At 35.5% G+C, this 23,330-nt stretch overlaps 1 protein-coding gene across 2 annotated transcripts in view; it reads left to right on the top strand.

Moving 5' to 3' along the window:
* The window catches only part of SPOCK3 (SPARC (osteonectin), cwcv and kazal like domains proteoglycan 3), a 243,138-nt gene extending 234,984 nt beyond the window's left edge, over positions 1 to 8,154 (top strand). For both annotated transcript variants that reach the window (XM_067297890.1, XM_067297889.1), the window contains 3 exons: positions 3,523 to 3,585; positions 4,809 to 4,946; positions 5,960 to 8,154. In XM_067297890.1, coding sequence (XP_067153991.1) covers positions 3,523 to 3,585; positions 4,809 to 4,946; positions 5,960 to 6,132 — 374 coding nt within the window. In that variant the 3' untranslated portion in view covers positions 6,133 to 8,154. The remainder of the gene's footprint in view (positions 1 to 3,522; positions 3,586 to 4,808; positions 4,947 to 5,959) is intronic.
* The last annotated feature ends 15,176 nt before the right edge of the window (positions 8,155 to 23,330 follow it).

The raw sequence follows: 23,330 nt of genomic DNA, 5'->3' as shown, positions 1-23,330 counted from the left end.
ATGTTTACAAATGGTTCTGAAGAAAGGTGGAATGCATCCTAACACATAACTGAGGTCCCCAGAAAGATTTATTTAAGTGCAGTATTGACTGCTTCAAATCCCTAAAGTTTAAACTTCAGTTGTCCAAGAACAATTACAAATGATCCCAAGCACAAGCAAGACACAACATGGCAGTCTTAATCTGCAATGGACTGCATGTCAGAAGTGGGGGGCTCTGCCATATATTATCTACTTGATATGGAAAGTCACTGTTCTGTGATTGAATAAGATGGAGAATCTGTGAAAGCTGGAGGCTCACTAGTGGGTAGCAGCTTCTTGAGGCATTTCTGTTAAAAATCCTGGGAATTCTTCGTTGAGTGTATCAGTTTTACACCCATTGCTCTGTTAATGCGCTGAAAATTTCAAAGCTTAGTAGTAATAGCTTAGCAGCACCTCTTGACACTACTGAATATAGGTGTCTCAAGGGCCTGTATTCATTACCTGCAGTACCCCAGTATACATCTTGAGCACTGAAGAACTGTGAATGGTTAGTGTTAAGTTCATGAATTGCATACAACAATGTAGTGATACTGTTAGAAATACAATTCTAGCCACATTTGTGGAAGCAGATTAAGGATGAAGATGATTAGGTATTTTATTTGTATTCAGATTATCAGGAGGACTTTCCTGTTGTCAGATTTGTTTCTATTTCAAAGGAAGCCACTACACAGTGATTTTTGTAAAGGATAAGTCTCCTTTGTTCAAGACTTCTAAAGGTTGCCCAATAATACTGTTTTTGTATTAAAATAAATTCAGAATCTATAAGAAAGCTTCCCAAACTCAGAAACTAACTGGAAAGTGAAGAGGGAAGCATTATATTTCAGGGAGGGAGGAAAAGTATATGCTATGAACGAAAATGAATCTGGTTGAAGTTCTAGCTTGCCACTCTCTTCAACAGTTTTAAGCACCAGAGTGATTTCTTGTTAATTGTTAAGTATTTTATGCCACTTTTATCCTGAGAAGCAAAGCTTAAGTGTGAATCTTGAAGACCTATCTTCTGAGAAGCAGAATTTTAGGTAAGTAACTTTCTCATACTGCCTTGTTTCCCTTCGATTAGTGCTATTCTTTTTTCTAATCATACCACCTAAGATTTATAGCTGCAAATGAAGGTTTTTGTTTAGACATAGTCCATCATTTTTACTTTGCCACATATTAGTGTTCACTTATGCAACTCTGTGTTTCTAATTTAGGGTTTTTCCATTGAACAGAATACATGTATTTTTTCCTGTTAGACAAGTTCTTCTCATTCAGTATTTTTACCATCTTCTGTGGTAGATCCTTCTAGCCTCTGGTGCTTGTGTGCATAAATGACCATATTACAAAACAGATTGCAAAATAATTGGAAATACCTTTGTTCTGAGAAATAATTAATCCTCAGAATGTTGTAAATATAGCTGTGTGGAAAATGTGAACTATTACATTACTAAATAGGTACAATTAAGACTTTAAATCTTTAAATATCAGGAAAAACAGAAGCATTACCTTTGCAAAGTGCTGAATATATCTGGCATAATAATGAGCATGCTCACCATTAAAGCACTTCTTATAACAAAGACATATTAGACTATATAACTCCAGCAAATACTCAAAGACTAAGTACTTAAATAACTAAATTTAGCAAAGCTAAAACCCACCCAATGATGCCAGGTCTCAGTGGTTTTCAAGGGCACACAGATAAAATTGCTTGATTGATTATCTGGAAAGGCATCACTTGAAATTTTGTTCTGGCATTAAGACTCCTATGAACAGCATTTTAGAAGTAAAACCTACTTTAAGGCCTTAAATCTAAAAAAGATTATTATAGAAGAAATTATATGTTTAGCATGAAAACTTGGCCCACTAGAATTGAGGCCAAGGATTGAACAGATGACCGTTTCACTCTAAATCTTTATAAGCTTCTTTAAATATATCTTCCTAAGGAGAAATGTAAATAGCATTTAAAATGTAAGGCCAAGAGAAGTTAACAGCCTGTTCTCAGTGAGAGGTTACTATTGGCTTCCAGTTTCTATTTATTCGGTTAAATAATCATGAATAATACAAAAGGCCTGTGGGTATATGTAGGCTGTGCCAACCAAAAGGCTATATGGTCATCAGGAGCATCTTTGCTCCACAGGCATTTATCACCAGTGTTTGAGCATTTCCAGAAGAAAGCCACCTCCATGTTAATATGTTCTTTCCATTCCTGCACTCTGTTGTGCATCCAGTGCTTCTCTCTGCTGGGTCCAGAATTCTTTCTCAGCTGACTCAGTTGCAGGAACTCTTTGTTTTCCTTTAAGAGGAATTCAGGGAAGGCTGCTTTGGACTAGTACCACTCGAGTGATTTTTGTAATTACTCTGTAAAGCAACTGGGTTCTGGTCTAAGTGTGTGTGTCATCAGTAAGCTAGCTAGGTCTTACTGATCTTTAAACTACGTCAGAAGTGTGCGTGGACAAAAGCAGTTTCACTGTATTTCAGAAGAGAGCCTTGAGTTAATGGCTTGGCAAAGACATACTCTAAATATAATCAAAGTCTGTTAAAGTGAAAAATGCAATTAGTATTCACAGAATGTGAGATTTTAATGAGATGTTATCAGAATATTGTCTGGGACTGGTATAAGCTAAGGACACACATATGAATGAGTTCAGTGACACTATTGCTGATTCAGAGTGGGAAATGCCTTTGTCTTAATGGTCTAATATATCAGTGTTCAAAAATTAGTACTTTGCTGTCTTTGACCCTCTCACTTATTCAACAGTAACCTATGCACATTCATGTCTTATTTCTTTCCTATACATGGGGCATACTCTGATGTGCATTTTAGAGAGAATAGAAAATTAGAGCAAGCTATGCATCTGAACAATGTAAAACTGAAATTTAATATCTATTATGCCTCTTAGAGCCATCTCTCTCATGTTATTCCTTTCAAACTAAACTTTTGCCACTGTTTTCAGCTTAGTTTGCTGAACATGGGGCTTTGTACCCCTGGGATCCAGTCTTAAATTGTTGATAGAATTACAATCTTGCAAACTTCAGTGCAGAAAATTCTTGTTTATTAGTACAGTATGTTAAATAAAGAACTTGAACATGAATTCTAACAAAGACAAACGGGAAAGAATTAAAAGAGCCATCCCAATTCTAATCAATACAAGCTTCACAGAAGCACTCTAATTTCTGTAGACTGATAAAATCAGGAATCATATAGTTACTGTTTTGGTTTAACATCCTTCAGTCCTCCAGACTAGTGAGTAGATGTTCACTTAGAAATGGGTTAACTGGGAATGGCCTTCTGCACAAATCCATAGTGTTGTTCCAATTCATAATTCTGGAGCTGTAGCAAGCTGCAGTAATTGTTTTCTTTCAGAGCTTTAAACATGACTGCTAATATAGGATGTGTATGTTTCTTAAGACCAGTAGTTAGAATGACCTTAGAATGTAGCAAGCCATAAAAACTTAATCATATGCTTTCATGGTGTAATCTGTTTAACCTTTTTTATTTCATTTTAGACCCACCTTGCCAAACGGAACTCAGCAACATTCAGAAGCAGCAAGGAGGAAAGAAGCTCCTAGGTGAGCCATAAATCATTCTTTTGAAGGTTTTATTGCTTACATAAATAACCCTAGTGAAACAGCAACATAAAATCAATATTAATCCAACAAAGATAGACCGCAGTAAATTCCAGCAACAAAATTTATGAAGTTTTTGAAAGCTATTAAACTTTTTTTTATTACCTCACCTACCAAAAGATATTACATCTGTTTTATTACCCTAATAGAATGTACATTTTTACCGGTATGGAGGGGACAGTCTAAGGCACTCCTAAATTAGTATCTCTGCTGATCCTTTACTGTAATATTCTTTAAGTAATTGAAATCTTCATTGTGAAACAGTCTATACTGTATCAGTATTACTTTTTTGTGATTTTTAAAAATAAAATCTTCATTTTACCCTTTGCCTCTGTATAATAGCTAAAATAAAAGACATGGCCCATGGTAGTCAAAACTATATTTCTTCTAAGGATGATTTCTAACTATAACTATACACCTCAAAATGTTTTCAGATTAATGTTTTGTGCACTGTGGTTTATCTACATTTTATGGTTCTTTAAAAAAGTCTCCATTCATTCTGAATGAAAACCATCAAAGGATTGTTCATCATTATGCAGGGGTGGAGCCCTTTTGGCTTTAGAACCTAATTTGCCTAGGTATTTGGAATGTAAAATACAAGTTTAACATACATTATTTTACATTTATTGTAGATATAGTTATTGTATTTCACTGTGGTTGTCTTCTGTGGTAAGGTAATAAAATATTAGTGGATCACTAAATGGATTGTAAAATATACATTAAATAAAAATAGCTCCTGAGCCTTTCAGCAGGTAGTTCGTTAGTCTAGGAAGCCTGATCCTTATTATTCAGACAAACTTATTTGCACTCCATTGATTATAGAACATCTCATTTAGAGTTGTGAGTTATGTGCCTCTTCCCCAGCTTACAGAAATCAAAGATGTTGACTGAGACATTCAGGGATGAAGGAATATGTAGCAAATATGTATCAATGAAAAACTTAAAAGAACAATTTTATTACTTGAAATCAGTCCAACAGTAATATCTATTATTTTCTGTCCTATATCTGATATATTCTGCTTAACTGAATTTTGTAATAGAAAATAAACCAGTCAGTGGAAAGTCTGGAATGAGGAAATAGTAAAAGTTAACTATTTTCTCTTGTAATTATTACATTGGCCAAGAGGTGGTTATTAATATTGTTATTCAATATTTATATATCACAGGGCAGTACATTCCCTTATGTGATGAAGATGGGTATTACAAGCCAAGTCAGTGCCATGGAAGTGTAGGGCAATGTTGGTGTGTTGACAGATATGGTAATGAAGTAACAGGATCCAGAACAAATGGTGTGGCAGAATGTGGTAAGTTCAAGAACACTCTGTGGGGTTTGGATTAGAGGTGTTATTCCCTTTGATTACAAATCAAATTTCTTCAGTAAAAACAGAGGTGGGACCTAGTTAGGTGGTTTTTGAAGTAAATTGTAATTTGTTATTCTTATTATTTCATTATTTTTTGCTACTCCTATCACTGTGTCAGTTATTAATAGACTTCATATATGTTTGGCTTAGTGTATGTAAAGCTAGAGCAAATTAATTTTCTAGAGCAGTGTTAGACAAGCCCAAAAATGCTTGATGAAATCCCTCTGGGTAATCAACATGGTAGTGAATTCAATTTGACATTTTTTTTTCAGTTTAGGTACAAAGGAGTTGCCAAAAGTTCCTAGTGCACTAAACCTTCCATTATTTTTCCCTCCTAACACCCTGGAACTTCTTCCAAGAATTTCTATTTCACCTTTATTTGATGTCACAGACATCAAAGAATGCCAATAAAATATTTTCCTTTTTTTTTTTTTGAGTTTTGTGTTGCTCATTGTACCTTTAGATCTCTTTTTTCAGCCATAACAACATAGCCTGAAACAAAAGGTAAATTTAACACAGTATTTGATATACAAGCTCAGGCCTAGGATCCATCTAATCTACGATCCTTTCTAGATGCATGGGCAGTTCTAGATAGTTCAAGATAACATGTAAGAACTGAACAACGGACAGTGTATATTATCACTAGTCCTTATTGTGATCCCTATGTTGGATGTAAATCTCTTTCAGTTGTTCCTGGCACTCATTATAGTTCTACAAATCTATACAAATTTCATCTCCTTTTGTTAATCTTGAGAAATTCGTCCCTATTGAAGTGGTTTTCTTTTAGGACAATAAATAATTGATATTGTTTATTTTTTATTTTTGTGTCACAGTGTTTAGTGTAAAATAAATAATTGAGTTGAAACTTTCCGTGCCTTTTGTATGCTCATAGATATTATACTATAAATATATACTGTATTTTGTGTATCTTTTGTATAACTATCATATCTTTTTAGCCATTGATTTAGAGACTTCAGGTGATTTTGCCTCGGGCGATTTCCATGAATGGACAGATGATGAAGATGATGAAGATGAAATAATGAATGATGAAGATGAAATTGAGGACGATGATGAAGATGAAGGAGATGATGATGTAGATGATGATGATGATCATGATGGATATATTTGATGATATTAGGGGTTAATGAATTGTACCTTTCTAAAATTCACAAAGTGACATCTCATAAAATCCCTTTGCTCTGCAAGATCAAAAGGGTTCTAACAAATATGTATATTTTGTATGATTATTACAAACATTGCAGCTGGAGTCATAGACTTTTTTGTTTAAATAAGAATCATTATATTATGTGCTCTTGAGTTTTTAAATGCCTTTGCGATGAAGAAAACACATCAGAAGTCCAGCCTGAAGAAAGAAGTGTGATGTGCTACTGAAAATATAAATGTGCAAAACATACTATAAAGACAACCAGACTTTTTAAAACTTCCAGGAAAAGGATATTTGCCCTTATTTGGAACTTTGTGTGTGCTCTTCAAAACACATACGGTAACTTAACTTTAGCTCTGTCAATGATTTAGGCCCTGCAGGCTTTGCAAATTGTGCATAAAATAAATAAAAAATGTATTACAGTAGAAAAACTTCAGTGCACAAGTAGCATCTCAACAGCCTTTAATTAACCAAAGGTATGGAGAAAAATTAACAGGAGGGAAAAATTATGCAAGATCCTCCTTTGTGTTTGCATTTGTAGTTATGTTTTTATTAGGAAATGGCTAGGTTATTGAAAGGATTTTTCAAAAGCAGTAGCATGGACAAGCACTGATTCTGTAAATCTAAGTTTTCTTGTCCTTCCTTCACTTTTTCTTTCATGTTAAGCTCGTATAGGCTTTATCATTATTTGCTCAAGCAGCCTAATTACTTCACCCTTTGTTGTTTCTGTCTCTCTCTCTCTCTAATCAGATTAGCATAAAATATTTTACATGGGAAAAAAACTTTGCTTAAAAATATATTACCTTTATACATGACTGTATTTCAGAGTATTGGCACTTGCCCCAAGATAGTTTTAAAAATAACTAACTATACTTTTTTATTTTCTTAATTCAGGAAATAGTTTTGCATCCTTATCTTAATTCATGTTTTCTGATACCAGTGCAGAAATTTAGAGATCATATCGTAAGGTGCCTTGCAAAATAGAAATAGAGAGGTTTTAGCATGCATACCAGTATAGGATGTTAGGCAATAGCTAAGCACACCCAATTACCAAATTAATACCAGTATAGGTACTGCTGCTGGAATGAAGAAAATAATGGGTTATTTTAATTCTTTTTTTCCTATTGTTATGTAATTACCATGCGGACTAGATTATGATTATTGTGTAGAGTAGCACTTAAGATTTGACTGTAGAGAAAATTACTTTAATCACTGTATTTATGTTAGCATGTTAATTAATTGTGTAGACATTTTGGGACTCCACCATCTTTGTTCATATCATATCTATTGCTTTCTGCCCACAATAAAATTGAAATGACCTGTGTAATGTAATGTTATACCACAGGTTGTATAGTTTCAACAGTGGATCACTGGTTTCCCTGATTTTCACCTGCAGTTAATTAAAAGGAAAATCAGTTTATTATTTGAATTAATTTCTACACATTAAATACTAAATTTAATGTTTATCCTATGTAATATTGAAAAATATAATGCATTTTCTTTTTTACTGTTTCTGTATAGTTTGCAAAATAAAGACTCTTGTAACCAACCTTTGGCCAATATAGCCCATTATTTTGATGTTTTGTATAGTTTGAAATTTTGAAACAGGAGGAGTTCATGTTTCAGACACTTTCACCTATTCAAATATGTATTTATTTGTGTAAAGCCATTTATTAATGTTATATTTCCAGTAAAGAATTTTGGATTAAGGTAAAACCCATAGGGAGCTTTTATTTTTCTGTATTTTTCCTGAATTCCCTTTAGATTTGTTATGTACTTTTATTACTTTGTTTTTCATTACATAGTAGAGAGAGATTTTTCATTATGATCATGATTTGTGGGTTGTATAGTTGTGTTATTTTCTTAAGTAAATATAGTTAAGAGCTTACCATTCCAATATAGTGAGATTTTATCAGAGAACAGTTTCTTATGGCTGAAATAAACTGATATATAAATTGATTTTAAATAAAGAACCTAAAGATAAAATGTTGTCATTATTGGCTAATGTAGCAAATACTGTTTTTTTTTATGATGTGACAAATGGATGTTAGTTGAGAAATTAAAAATGTATTTCATAAAGCCTATGATAATATTAGGAGAGCTAAGGTGTTGGAAGAGAATTCATGATGTATTTAACTTAATGAGACTGCAGTAGGAATGAAGACCATTCTCTAGTGAAATGTCATGCAAAAAAACAAAAAAGGAGTTTATATTCTTTCTTCCCTGAAAATTTCCGAATGAACTGGAAAAGGAGGAACTCAGTGTGGATTTTAGTCCTTGAGTATCATAGCTACTGTAAAACTCACAAATAAGTATGATGCCTAAATTCAGTGAAGGACAATGACAATGGAGATTCAGGGTCATTTCTAAGAATTTTTGTCATGCAAAACTGAAACGGCAACAACAAAAACCTGAATTGTTTCTTGTTCATGAGGATGACCTAGAGAAGAGATTGATAGTGTGAGATTTCCTGTGAAAATACACTTCCATTTTAAAAAATAACAGATAAATGTGTCTATGGATTAATTTCATGATGTCCACTTACTTTCATGATACCACATGAATTGGAAACTACTCCACTCCAGCATTAAAGAAATGTTTGAAATCAGTAGCAGGTATAACAAATGAAGGAAGGGGTCAAGAATCTAAAATCATTAAATAACTCCACCATTCAAAAGATTTTTCCCTCTTTCCATCATATCAAAGAATTTTGCATTGAGATATGTCCCTGCTACTGCAGTTAATGGTTAGGCAGAAAGCAATAGGGAGTCCTTGATTTTAGAAGTTCACTATTTTTACAGTGTCACTGTCATTTTGTTGCTGGTTTTTCTTGGTCTTATAGTTGTGCACACATGTATGTGTTTATAAGTATACAAAGATACTGATATAAATTTGAAAATTTTCAGACACTGATTCATAAATCTTATGCTTTGCTGTGAATTGTTGTGTGTGGAAGTATAATTCTCAGATTCTTTGAAAAATAAGGAACACCAAGTTCGATGAAATTAAATATTATATAACCTCCCAAGGGAATATTATTTCCCTTCATCATTTGTGGTCAAACCACATGGATATACTTAGTTTAAAAGCAAAGGCATTAGTAGTGTTACCTTGCTTGTACAATAACTGGATTATTGTGTAAGATTCAACAGGAAAATTTGTTATTATTTTGTACACAGTGATAAGAACTGGATTTCTTTTATTATTATTAAAGAAGCAAGTTTCCAGGTGGAATACTAGAACTATATCTGAAAGTGGATTACTTTTATGTTTCATAGGAGATAAAAAAAAATGCCTGCATGTATAGTTTTTTTCATCCGATCAAATTAAATATGAAGTACAATCCAAAGGATTGAAACAATCTCCAATTTATCCAGTTAACAACTTCATCATTTAAAATGTCAAAAGAAAAAAAACCCCACTCTTCAAGGCAAGTACCATTTTGGGCTTGCTTAGGTAGTAGGGTAGCCTGTTCCTCTGAGTTCAACTCATTGTACAGGATGGCTGCAGTTTGCTAACTCATTAATTCATTCAGTGAAATGGTAGAAGTAGAAATGACTCTTCAAATTTAAGGAACCAGAGCAAGAGTGTGAAACATACAGTTAGCTATGCTGAAGGATGACACCTTGGCTCGAATGTTTTTGTTGTGTTCCAGATGCTAATTGAACCAAGTCCTGAAAAGAAGACTAAGGCACAGTTTCTGTTTGTCCTCTTGATGATGAGTTTTACAAGTGAAATGTATATGTATATTTTCTAAAAGAATCTCTGTGCTAGGTTATCAGTGAAGCAGAGTATTTTACATCCCTTCACTGGTTTTCCACATGACCCCATATTAAAAATTTGATAAAAAATGCAGAGAATAATATCCACAAAAATGTCATTCTCATACCTGTAGCTAGGGCAGTTTAAATTGATTTTTGCAAAGATAGTTGAAATTTATCAGTTAAAATGGACAGAGAAGTAGCCCATTATCCCTTCTACCCATAGCATTTAGTACTGCTCGCTGCTACTTTGTAACTGAATAGAACATTCTTGCTTAAAAACTGTCTGCTCTAAGCTATGAGCAGTGGCATCAGTCACTTGAATTTAAAAAAAAAGGTATGAATACACAACCCTCCAGCTGGGACCTTTATACAATATCCTATATACTATTATCAGGCAAATGCACTTTTAAAAGATCTGGCAATATCCAGCACAAAGCATTGAGGACGTGTCTATAGGTCTTTCTATTAATATTAGAGACGCATTATTAGGAAGACTCTCCAATTCTTTTCCTTTTTCATAGTTTATTCACCTTACAGACTTAAATGACTACACATTTTGGTGAAGTTCCATGGCCCGTTAGACTTTTGCTCCTGTGAACTAGAAGAGATTGAATCTCTTCTACTCTAACTGTAAAGTTTCTGACTGATTTCCATGTGCTTGAGGGACACACTAAGATTTACATGGTTTGAGATGTTAAAACAGAGTAGTGATTAACAGTGTACTTTGTTGATTTTGTTTGAAAGCTGGCAAAGATTACTGAGGTTTTCTTTGTTTGAAAACCCAGCATTGGTAATCCATACTAAGAGTCCAATTTTGCAGCCATAATGCTGCATTTTTATTTCCTATGCTAGACAGTACGACAGTTATTTGAAGGCATGTTGTGATTAGAAATCAAGTGTTGAGTATTATGCAAAACTTCTTTTGGGCTTGCTGAGTTTTACCACACTTGTCTTCTGTATATTGCTTTCTGCTGCATTGCTGATAAGGAAATGCAATATACTTTAAGTCAAAGTCTATGTTGTGTGTGTAGAAGGTCTTTATCTGTTTTCTAACATTTATTCTTAAAGAAAACAAAATCTAGAAATGATTCTGAAATTGATTTCACCAGTGTAAACCCAAGTCAAATTCACCAAAGGAAAAAATGACTATAAAACACACTTGGGTCATATAAGGTATGCTTTTTTGTCATTGAATTTGAAAGGGTTAAACACTCCATCATCTCTCTGAAGAAGATGGTATGTCTCCAAAGACTCTCAGTACATGAAGATTTTGGTATTTTGCTAAGGGTATGTCCTATAATCCTTTCAGAGATTGGTCTTTTCCTCTTTTCTATTCATACATGAAACTATCCCACTAGTCTTTGTGATATTTCAATGCAGTCAATTTGTTAGAAGACAATGTGTTAGAGCTTAGGACCAGCCTTCCTTCAGGACAGCATCCTGCCTGTGTTACAGTGCAAAACCAGGCTGGATTATTTGAGTCGTGATAGCTACCCTTTGCTTCCCACAGTTCCCCCCTGTGCCCAGAAGGGTAGGCTAGTGTCCTATGAAAGGAGGGAATTAAGGGTCAAGTAGCACTGCTTCCTTCAGCAATAAGAGAGATTGGATCTGTCCCTAGAAATCTTGTGAGCACATAGGCAAGGAGGCTCCACTGAACAGCACATTAACTGGAATGCATGGTGGTTGATTACCCTGGATAATTTTGCAAAGAAAACCTACCTGCAGTACTAATCAATTTCTTAAAAATCTACCTAAATATAATCTTCGCTCATGGGAAGATGATTTATTATTTAAAAGCAAAAAAAAAAAAAAAGCAAAAAACATAATGCTCCATTAATTTTCTTGGAGAAGAAGCAAGCTCAAATGAAAGAAGGGTAGAAAGAAGTGCAAGAGAACACTTAGAATCAGCTAGTATGGGCAGCATCTATGTATTTGAATAACTGACTGTTCCCATCCCTGACTAACAAAAAAAACAGTGTGAGGGTTTTTAGTTCATCACTCATGCTGCCCTTTCCTCTCATAAGCAACCCTGCTGCCCCCCCAACCAACTTTTTTAAAGCTGTGTAGCCTTATAGCATATCATTTGCATCATATATTACAAGCAAGTGCTGAGATGGCGCAGCTCTCATGGCAGTGTCATGGCACAAAAGCATCCATAGGCATTTGTCCCACTGACCAGCCTAGAAGCTTAGGATGTATTACTGACAGTTTAAAGAATTTCTCAGAAGAAAAAGTTCATGACAGGTGTTTGCCTAGACTGTCATCTAGTACATCCATTACAAAAGCCTGCCTGGCTCAGTGCAGATATGTTGTTCATATAAATGGTAATTTAGTTAGATTCTGATACAAATCTGGAATAATGCCACTGAAAATTGTATATATCTTATCCACTAAGATAGCTTGATTATTGTGTAGTAGAAATAGCATTACTCTTTTATCTCTCTACGTAGTAATTTTCATCTGAATCAGCAGTAGCATCAGAAAAGGTGTTGTCATCTAAGTTTGCTTTATCAGTTTTGCAAAGATATAAAAAATGCTTTGTTGGCATAAGGTACGTCTTAAGGCCAAACAGGTAACTTTTTTTTTTCAATAAGTAGATCCTTTAATTTACAATTCACTCCTGTGATTCATAGACCTGACTTACTTACACTCACAAGTAGCAGCTGCCTGGTTAACTGTTCTCTGGCCACATTAGAGTTCAGTTACCATGGGAAAGTGTGTGAAAGAAGCTCTTTTTTCCCTTTTCAAATTTGTAATGCATGTCTTTTACTGTTAATTAGAGGGCAATTTATCTGAGATTCTCTCTCACTCCACTGTTCTTTGAATACCACTACATAATAACGAAAAAAGGGCCTATTAATCTTCAGCAGCAGGAATAAAATTGTGTAAAAATCCTATTATCTGCTGCTGTACTGGGATAGGTCTTTTTCTTTCTACAGGCAGAGAGAAACCTTGCCATGCAACCCCCATTTCCCTTGGTGCAGTAGGGCACAACAGAATGTGTGTCGCTATCATGAGTAGTGCAAGGTTTCAGAAACCTCTACTGACTAGCGCGTCTTGTCTCTGTGTTATCCAACTCCGCGCTACTGTGCAGCTGATTTAGTTATGTTGAGACCCGACTACAGAGCGATCAGCCCTGTCACAGAGAAAAGATTTGGTGAAGGGGGATTGCATAAGCCTGAGGGCTTTATGGTAGTGCTGCTGCAGCTTCTCTGAACCTTATGAAAGAAGGGAAAAGATTTTTCTCTTTTCATATAGTCAGGTTATACAAACTCAGGATAGACCCACAACTGTGGCCTCTCTCGGTTCTACACTTTATCTTCATAAAAGACATTTGCTCTGTCAGGTGTGCCAGCTTTCCATTTCTTCCTGCTTGGACTATGAAACATAGCGTTTTTTCCCCCTACCAGTTTGTCTGTCTCAAAAAGAAATAAATATTATGCTTGTGAGGTTTGTTTCTGATTTTTCTTAACTTCACTTTTAATGTGTTCTTGGCCCAGCTGTCATTAGAGAAATAAAGAAATGACAGCAAAGAGGGGAAACCAAGTCAGAAGGCTGAAAAATATTAATCTAGTGAGAGTGAGAAAGCTTCACAATGCTTTTGCTCTGCCTGGCTTTTTCCCAAGGGCTCTGTTAGTCTTGTGATCTTCATCTGTATCAGTCTATAGCCAATGCTTTATCCCATACTTCTGGGATTCTACCTGCTTGTAGAACAAACATCTGTGCAAATTGCCAGAGCAACATTTTTCACACAGGGAAAGATTCCAGTCACTGTCCCTTAGCACAGAAGAAAAGATAATGCATCATATTAACACAGAAATGTCAAAAGTTGCAGTTATCCCTCACATAGCACATTTTTGTGATTAAAAAGGTTTAAAAAAAAATCTCATGCTGAGAGGTATACATTGTAATCAATGTCTTAAACTCAGATCACTTTTTTCACATTAAGAATGCTAATATTAAAGCATTTCAGGAACTTTGCTTAGAAAGCTGTGACTTTTAGTAATTTCCTTTACTTGAATTCAGGAAATAAAATACTGATTTTAAAATGATTATTGCATCAAAATACCGCAATGAAATTTCCAGAGCTCTCTGAATTTTTGCATAACTATGTTGTTAAGAGATGAGCTAAAATATGCAGTTTCAAGGCATATATAAATTTAAAGTTATGCCAAAGTGTATAAAATCAGCGTACTTTAAATAAGAGACATTTAGTAAAACTATCAACTACAGTTAGACATAGACATGTGATCCCATAACAGCCTTTATTCCAGCATGACCTAAGATATTTGTCAGGGTCCAAAGCCAGTCCACGTTTTCCCAGTCTATCAAATAGATTGCTTGTAGCTTTATAGTTTTCTGCTCAAAAATACATGTTTGGATGTTGTGAAATGAATTTCTTTGTCCAGCTCCGAAATATAAAATGTTGTTTAAGCATTAACTTTACATACATGATGGCATCTAAATTAAATATTACTGATTCAGAAATAGATACTAATTTATAATAGAGTTGTACAAAAAGTTTTTAAAAACATCACTTGAATGCTCAATGAGAGTCAAAAAAAGCCAATTGAATATTAGGAATTATTTTGGAGAGAATGGAAAGAAATAGAGAACGAAACCCAGAAAACATAATTTATTTCATTGTATAAACACATGCTGCTCCCTCTGTGTGCTAATCTGGTCTTCCAAAGGATGGAGAGGATCTAGAAAAGTTACAGGGGAGGATGACAAGAGTAATCAAAAGTAAGTGTGGTTCAAATGAAGAAAAGATAAACAGATTAGGACACTTCACCCTGGAACACAGATGACTATGTGGTCATATGGTAGAGTACTATAAAATCACAAGTGATTTGGGGAAAATAAGTATCAGTTTTTCAAATCCCTTGAGTTTCAGAGGAGCAGTTTCACTTGTCACTAAAGATATTCATGACGCAGTATAAGAATACCAACATGTCTAAAATTATATATCTAGAAGCAAAGGCACCAGTGCTCACTGGGCTTTACTTCTATACCATGGAAGCCTATGACAACTGCCATTTGGTAAGATATATGTCTAATCAGTGCTATCTAGCTCATATAACATGGCAAATAACAAAGAAATAAACAAATGAGAATGATGAATGATTGTGAGAATAATCAATTGTTTCAACCATTTCATTTCCCTCTTTGTGCAGCATGTTCCCCTGTGTAGGATCTGATTGCAGTGGTAATCGGAGGCCTTCCCTTTTAATCCTACCAGACCAGGTACTGTCATTTCTTTCCTTAAGGAAATTCACAAGATCAACACTTGGACTACACAGATTACACAAAAAAAGGCCATAATAGGGCTGGCTCTTTTCATAGAAATGAACTATCACTCAGGTGTCTTACATCAGAGAATGGCTGCCAGTTCTCTTTGAGCTGTGAATGAGCATAGCAGATCCTCACTTTCCTCCTTGAAGCTATCTGAGAAAACCAAACAGAGCCCTTACATGTCCTTCCTGTTTTAGGATCCACCCCTCAGGTGCCATCTTCTCAGAAGGCCCATGAAGTAATCAGCACATCCTCTGAAGAAATGGCCTTGACTCCAGAGGGAGAAGGCATGTGCCTTTCACTTGCACCTCTTCTAGCTACACCTAACTGTAATGCGTTCCTCCTTCTTTCAAATGTGGCTTTAGTGGGGAGACTTCTTTTTCATTGTGAAGAGCTCATTTGCTGTGGCTCTGCTCTCTTAGGTTATTATTTATTGAAAATTGCCATAGTGAATAGCTAACTAACTGCTGCACAAGTTAATTTTCCATATATTTGGATCTGTTCTCCACCATTATTGCATATATTGTTCCACTAAATACTTCCAATCTTCTAAGAATTATTAGCAGTCAGGAAACCCCACAATTGCTCTTGGTCCCAGTATTTTGTATGCTCAGCAGATCTTTTCCTGCAGTTCACCTAAGAACGTATGATTTGAGCTGCAACAGATGGCCAGCTTCGTACTCTCTGGTAACTTGCAGTTGACTCAGAAAGTAACTGTCCTTACAAGTACTTCACACTGTATTTTTTTCCCCTCTTAAACCAGCTTTTCTTCTCACACTTGTTCCTCTGTCTCCAGCGGAAGCTTGTCTAGTGGAAATTTGTCAAATGCTTTATAAGAAGTCAAAATAATTAAGTCTTGCTATTATAGACCTTCACTGTAAATTCTTGAAAGGAAAACCTAGAGTGGCTGTTTAGGCAACATCTCCTGGAAGGCTTATTGCCCTTTCCTTTTATTGGAAAGGACTGGGAAAGCCTTATCTGAATCAAGGGGGAACTGTTACTGTTAACGTTGCTAAAGCTAGGAAACACAGCAAATCTCATCTGGAAACCTTCTCATACAATTTCCAGGCCTAAAAGTTTTCAGTAGCTGCCAAACTACTTTACTTCTTAGAATCAGACCTCAAAATTGTTCAAGTTTGGCTGTTGCTCATTTCAACTTGACTGCATCTCTTCGGCATATACAGCATGTATCTAGGGACAAGGCCAAGCTCTGTTAGGGTCAAATCTGATTTATATCTCCACTGAGGCCTTGCAGAGCAAGCAGAGAGGAGACAGAACCATCCCTAGAATTATTAAAAGGATTAAAGGATTGAAAGGACTAACTTCAATGTCTCCTGCACGGAGACAAGTTATCTTAGCTGTCTCTCTGCACACTTCATGTTTGCACCTTGTGGAAGGTGTCAGATGAAATCCTAGTGTTTGTTTAATTGAGTTCCAGGTCAGTCTGTTTATTTTTATTTAGTCTTTTAGGCTCCTTATTTTCTGTAGGGAATTGTCACCCAGTGTGACCTTCAATGCAAGAAAGAGAAGAAAGGTTAGTACTGCCTTCAGATTTGCTTTTCTGTACTCATTTTTATGAAATTGTTTCTTTAGATATAAGACTCTGTCTATGAAAAAATTGTTATATTTCATTTGAAGATTTTTTTCCCCTGATCATTCCCCTTTCCTTTTCCTATCTGCTCCTTTCTTTGAGAGGAGTGACCACAGGAGGTCATGTTTTGCACTGGTTTGTTCTTAGCATCTGTTCTTTCTCAGCTGCTAACGTGTAGTCTCCTGTAAAATACTGGTCTGGCATGCAGGTATAGAGATGTTTCTGAGGTGGCATTCTACAAAAGGTAAGTGTCTTCCTGTGTTCTGTGAGATTAGGTGTATTGGTTGGAATAGCTCCTGGATATGTAGATTTATCATCTTCATTCTCAGGAGGGAAAACTATGAAACTTCTTTACAATGTAATTAAAGGTAATTCCATTATTGTTTTCATTTGATCTGGATAACCGGGGTTAGGATCAGGTGTATGATTAATATTATTGGTGAAGGCAGTATCGCACGAACATTTTAGATAGACCAGGATAGTAACTTCAAAATGGAGTTTATTCTATGAAGAGGTGATTCCAGGACAACTGCAGTAGTGACTACTCTTGGATGAACGTTAGATGCCAAACCAAATGGAATTATTACATGCATGTGTTGCCCAGACGATGGGTTTTAGCTTCTTTTCCTTAGAAAAGACTGATCATAAATTCTCCTTTGCAATACATTGTTCAGAAGGCCCTGTTTCTATACAAATAAATAAATAAAAAGCAATAATTATGTCATTAATTTTTTTATTATGTAGCATGTGTTCTAGATTTTGGTGAAATGAAATAAATGCATAATAGCCTATTTTGCCTTTAACATACACAAAATACTGCATTTGTGTTAGCTTATTAAGCATTTAATGTGTGTTCTGCAACAGCTTGGAAAAACCTGTCAATTTTCTATTTGTATTTTGGTTGTGCTTTTCATCATATAGACCAGTAAACCTGTAAAAATTTTGACCTTGGGAAAGAAGTCAGTGAGTGCCTTAAAAGCAAAACATTAAACAACAAAATATGTAAACAAATATATAAACAAATGGGTTGGAAAATAAAGAAAAAATAATTTTTTGGGGAAAAAAACTGCTTATTTTTAGTTTTCATTAAACAGTAAAAATGAAAATTTATTCTGCTTTTTAAGTTTTTTTGAAATGAGCTCTGTAGCTCCTTAAAGTGTTTCGAGAACAGCGCTCTGAAATGGGAATCAGGAAGCCTGTCTTCTATTCTCTGCTTTGTCATTGATCTGTTAGATGAGTTTCAGCACATACCATCACCTCTTCCCTTCTATTTCATGTTAGAGAGCACTAGAAGATGGTATGCATTATTCAGGGCCCACACTGTCTGAAAAGCACTTACTGAAATGGAGTCCAAACCTTTTTGGGATGTCTACATATTGCTGTGACACAACCAGAATAACGGTGACTATAACAGTGAAAGGAGGCTTCTGTCCTGAAGTTAGTTCTAATGGTCCTCTCCAGCTTTTTTCTTCTCTCTTCTACAGTATTTTTGTCCTCACATATTTATAGTGTTATATTTTCACTCAAAATTTCTTTTTCAGATCCTGCATTCTTTGCATTTCTCCAACAGCTTTAGAAAGACAACAGTTTCGCCATGGAGCTGTCACTGATCATCTCAGCTCCCCAAGGACTGGATTCCTTTTTACAAAGGTGCACAACTTATAATAGCTATTACTTGCAGAGCAGTTGAGCAGTGGGGATATACAGGTAAGCTAGGAATCTGATAGAAATGATATGTAATCCAGCAAACTTCAAGCTAAGTGCAGATAGAAAGCAGTTGCCAGCCATGCTTTTCTTTCAAACTGCCAAACATACATAAATTCCAAAGATGATTAAATTAAACTCAAACTGATACTTTAAGGTTAAAGTAGGAAAGAGGGACTTGGCTTTTAGTTTTGTTTGCTTTAGTCTTAAATATAAAAATAAATAAATAAATAAATAAATCTGCAGTTCCAGACATAAATGTGTATTTGGTACAGACAGGATCCACTATTCAATTGAAAAAAATTCTATCCAGTGGTTATCCTATGAGTTTTCCTTTGTTTGTTGAGTGATTCAGTAGAGTGAAAAGATGCGCAATTATAGGATATAATAGAACAGAAAGGGCACAAAAGGCCTGTTTCTCTCCACATACTAGTGTAAGTTCTTTGATTCTGTGTGTTGCCTCTAGAATAGTGTGACTGAGAAAAAATAATTTCTCTGTTTTTTAAAAAAGGAAGAAGGTACCTTGAACATCCAACATTATATGGAAAATAGACACATGTTGCTGTTTGATTTGACAGTCTGCACTGCCCTTGGTGAAGTCAGAGAACAAGGTCCTTTGGGAATTAATAAACAGATTCTTCCCAGTTAGGAAGTGCTAACGGCTAGATAGACTCAAATTTTTGAAGGCTGAGCTATCAATTAGAATTCAAGGTTTTTATATTTTTGAAAAGAAGAGTGGTTTCCCAACAAAAATGGAAGTAGGCTGAATACTCTAGTAAAAAATTTATTTGAATGGGATTGTCAGCTCAGGACAGTGCTGTCACTTTCACACAATGTTACTAAAAGAGATGATGGATGTTTTAAATGCTGTAAAAATATAGTCACTGTGCTCCTGAGCACTGCATAAGACCTGGTCCTGGATAGACCTGGTCCTGCGTCCATTCAAGTTTATAAGGAATATTGGTTGTATTAACTTCAACCAAACTATCTGAATGACTACATCTGGTGAATCTGATGGCATATGTAAGACATCTATTTTAGAGATGGCACTCGAATAGTAACCCTCAAAACTTAGGTTGCCCAGTAGTGACAGTCAGTGAGCTGTTTCATCCAGTGAGCAGTTTCATCCAGCCCCAGAATACCAAATGCAGATCTGGAGGTAGGAGAGCAACGGCATGGCAGGGTGTAAGGTGGCTGGGTAAAGCCCACGGGAGGTGAGGAGAGGGGCATATCAGAAGGAAGACAGAACATGCAGTCAGAAAGGATCGAAAAAGGGATACACAGGGAGAGAAGTTAGAGAACATTGGTTTGAGGACATAGGTAGGGGACATTGGGATTATGGACCCTTAACATGCTTTTGTTTTTGTTTTGTTTGGGGATTTTTTCTATTTTGTTCTTTATTTTGGGAGGTTGGGGGGAGCGGGGGGGTTGAGTTTTCCGTGCCTCTCTTTTGTTGAGTCTGTGCATCCTGTCATTCTGACTTGCTGGTGGTGATCAGCTTCTTTCCGCAGCTACTTGAATTATTTCACTGCAGAGCTGACCTTCAAATAAATCTGGTATTAAAAGCTTCATTTTATTTCACCATTCAGGAACAGACAACTGTAGGTTCGCTGGAGTAGTAACAAAATAGAATTTGGATTTCACACAGAAGTACTGAAGCAAATATCATTGGGAAATGCAAGCTTTGCAGCAGAGAATAATCCTTTCCCCAGTTCTCAATCACCTGGACTCTATAGCAGGCTCTTTGGAGATTAGTGCAGATCCTTAACAGCTACCATTTTCTGACTAGATGAATCTTTGAATACTTTTTTGCTATCCTTCTGTATTATGCACCTCAAATATTTATTGTATGTTAACTGTCAGAAAAACAAGGTTATTGTGGCTAAGCAACAGAGAGAATTTGAGCAGCTTCACACTGCTGGCAGAAACAGACACGTTTGTTAGTGACAGCAGGGACTGGGATAGACTGACAGAATGTGGGCTCTCTGATTAATGCTATAGTCATGTTTCAGTGTGATGTGGTAGCTTAAGGACAAAAGAATAAACTCTTCCGGTATCATCTCCAACTAAAAGAATGATTTATGGGTTACCAAACTGATTTTTTTGTCTATTCTTTGCAAATTTTTGTGATTCGGAAGCCAGATGCTGAGGTCTTTGCACAATTTGCAAGTAATTCTTGTCTAGTAAATGGTATTTTTGTCTGAGAAAGAATGGAAGAAAAATTTAATAAGTATTTGGGAATCCGACCTGACTAAAAGTTTGTCTTGCCTCATAACATAAATACTACAGGATGTGCCCAATAACTTCCCTTGTAACATGAGCGCTGCAAGTCACATTAGCTCTAACATAAGACTCCTCCAACTTGGAACTCTTTAATGCCTGAAGACTCCTTCATAGTAGCTTGATGAGTTGCCATTGGACTGGTAGGAGAACAAATTTCTTAATTCTTTTACCATTCTGAAAAAAACCAAAACTTACTGGGTCTAAGGAACTTTTATATGTTTTGTAGTGAAAAAAAAGACAAATTAATGACAACACAGAGGAGAATTTTATCACTGAACACTTCACAGCTTTGACGAGTTGATTTACTTGTCAAATATAAGAAAAAGAAGGCTGGCTAATCCTCTAAACACATAATAATAAGCAGCAAGTTCTCACATTTTTACAGCTGTGTTGCTGTAAAAAAATGAAAATTGGCCCCAAAAGAGCTTAAAAATCATTCTTTTCTTTTCTGTGTTAATTTGGAAATACCATGTAATGAATTTACTGCCAAATGAATCTATGTTATGTCTAAAATATACACAGAGATGCAATGTATATCCATTGCAGGGAGATTTATATTCATTCCTGCTGTGACAAGGTAGCTGTCCTGCAAAGTCAAATAAGAAATGGACATTAACATGTGTGATCCACATTTGTTATCACACATTTTGCTTCTGGAGTCTATGGGCAGCATGTGACCCTTCAGCTATAGATCAACATTGCAGTCATTCTCAGCTGTGCGCAGTTAATAGGACTCAGTGGTCTTTTTATCCTCCACGCTGTTGTGCTGCAGGATGTTGAAGTTGTGTTGCATGGGAAACTTGATCCTACTCCTCTTTGGAGCCAACAGGACGTTTAAAAAATGTTTTTCTCTTCAGACTTCCAACCTCTTCTTGTGAAACTATACTATGGACAGCAAGTAAATCGCAGAGATGTACTTTTGGGACTGAACAGTGATGTGCATGGACAGAACTGTAGAAGGAAGCGTGTAATGATGTATTGATCCAGTAAAAAATTTCAGATACATTGTTTTAATTATACTTAAATATTGAATGTGAGTGGAAAGCCTTTTAAATTCCCTAATCCAAATAGTCTAATTCATCTCTGGTTTAAAGTACTTTGACTTGACTTGAAAGTTTTGAAAGGGTCTAAGGCCCTATTTTATCACGTTTGATTCTGTAGAAAGGTGGGAGGGTAATGTAGTTCATGCTCAGGCTTTTACAGCCTGAGTGTATGAAGTGAGAATTTAGCCATGGAGAATTGTCAGCATCTTCTTGTTATAGTAATAATCCAGGTATGGTTTATACTTGTCCATTTCTAGCACTAGTGAAGCAGCAGATAAAATGCACTAGGAAAGCAAAATCTCCTTAGTCACTCTCTTTATAAAAAAATTGTAGATTTGGATTTTTTTTCCTCCTCACACCCCAAAACTGGTGCAAGTACTGTAATGGTCCTGACCAGTTTGCTTTTCTCTTTTTAAAACAAACAAAGAAAACCTTTGTAAGTCAAACTTGACTCACAGCTGAACTCTTGAGGCTTGTTAACTGACCTTTTGCATTGGCTATGGAAGATCTGAATCGTGTTATCTCTAAACATCTACTAGACATTCCCTTGCTGGGGAGCTGAATGTTTTCTCAGTGTTGACTGGCCTTTCCTCCAATGAATTTTGAAGTCCAGGGAGTCTAAGGAATTAATTCATAGACTAAGGCTTGCTTTTCCAAAATGTGTTATCACATACAAATGTGTTTATCTGGAAAAACACAATGCAGGAGTAAATGGATTGTGTATTCTCTATAGTTATTAGGATTTGCAAAGCTTTACTGAAGCTATCAGCAAAGAGATTGTTTGAAGCTGTTGAAAGGAGTTTTCTATGGTCATCTATTTACATTAGTTTAATGTAACGCCATCAACCCATTTTATACAGGTACCAAGTACACAATAGAAAGTGATCTTTAGTTACTTTGACCTACTCCCTTTCCAATCAGAGGTAATGAATTATCTGATAGACATTGTGTATTCAGATAGTACATGTTCTGAAGAGAAAAAATCCTGACTGGTTTATCCAATTTTTTTCAGTTTTTCAAGCTTGTACATTGGTATTGAGTATTTGTATAAACCTGAATCTCTCAGTTCTAAGTTAGTTTTCACACTGGAGTCATTGTGCTGGTCTAAATTATATGCCATTTGGGCAAATTTATAAATGTGCAGGGCCAATTTCACTGGAAATATTTTAAGAAGAATTATCTGACCTTGGCATTTTTGGACTTTCCAACATAATAATTTCCTTGATCATCTCAATAAAAAGTTTCTAAACTTTTTTTTCTAGTGGACAGTCAATACTTCCCACTCAGATTTACTGTGGAGTTCAAGAATGCTGCTGCTCTTTGCTTAACTTTCTCCTGTGACTGATTTGCTAGGTAACTGCATTTATAATACTCTGCTGTCTCAGCTTGACAGGCTTAGCACCTTTTTCTCTTTCTCTGAGCTTTCCTAACTGCAGTTCTGGCATATTTCAGGTTTAGATACTTATAACTCATTTTAAAGGC

This window comes from Apteryx mantelli, chromosome 5 (genome assembly GCF_036417845.1).
Source record: "Apteryx mantelli isolate bAptMan1 chromosome 5, bAptMan1.hap1, whole genome shotgun sequence".
Taxonomy (NCBI): Eukaryota; Metazoa; Chordata; class Aves; order Apterygiformes; family Apterygidae; genus Apteryx; species Apteryx mantelli.
Note: the sequence above shows the minus strand (reverse complement) of the source record. Positions and strands in the feature narration are given on the sequence as shown.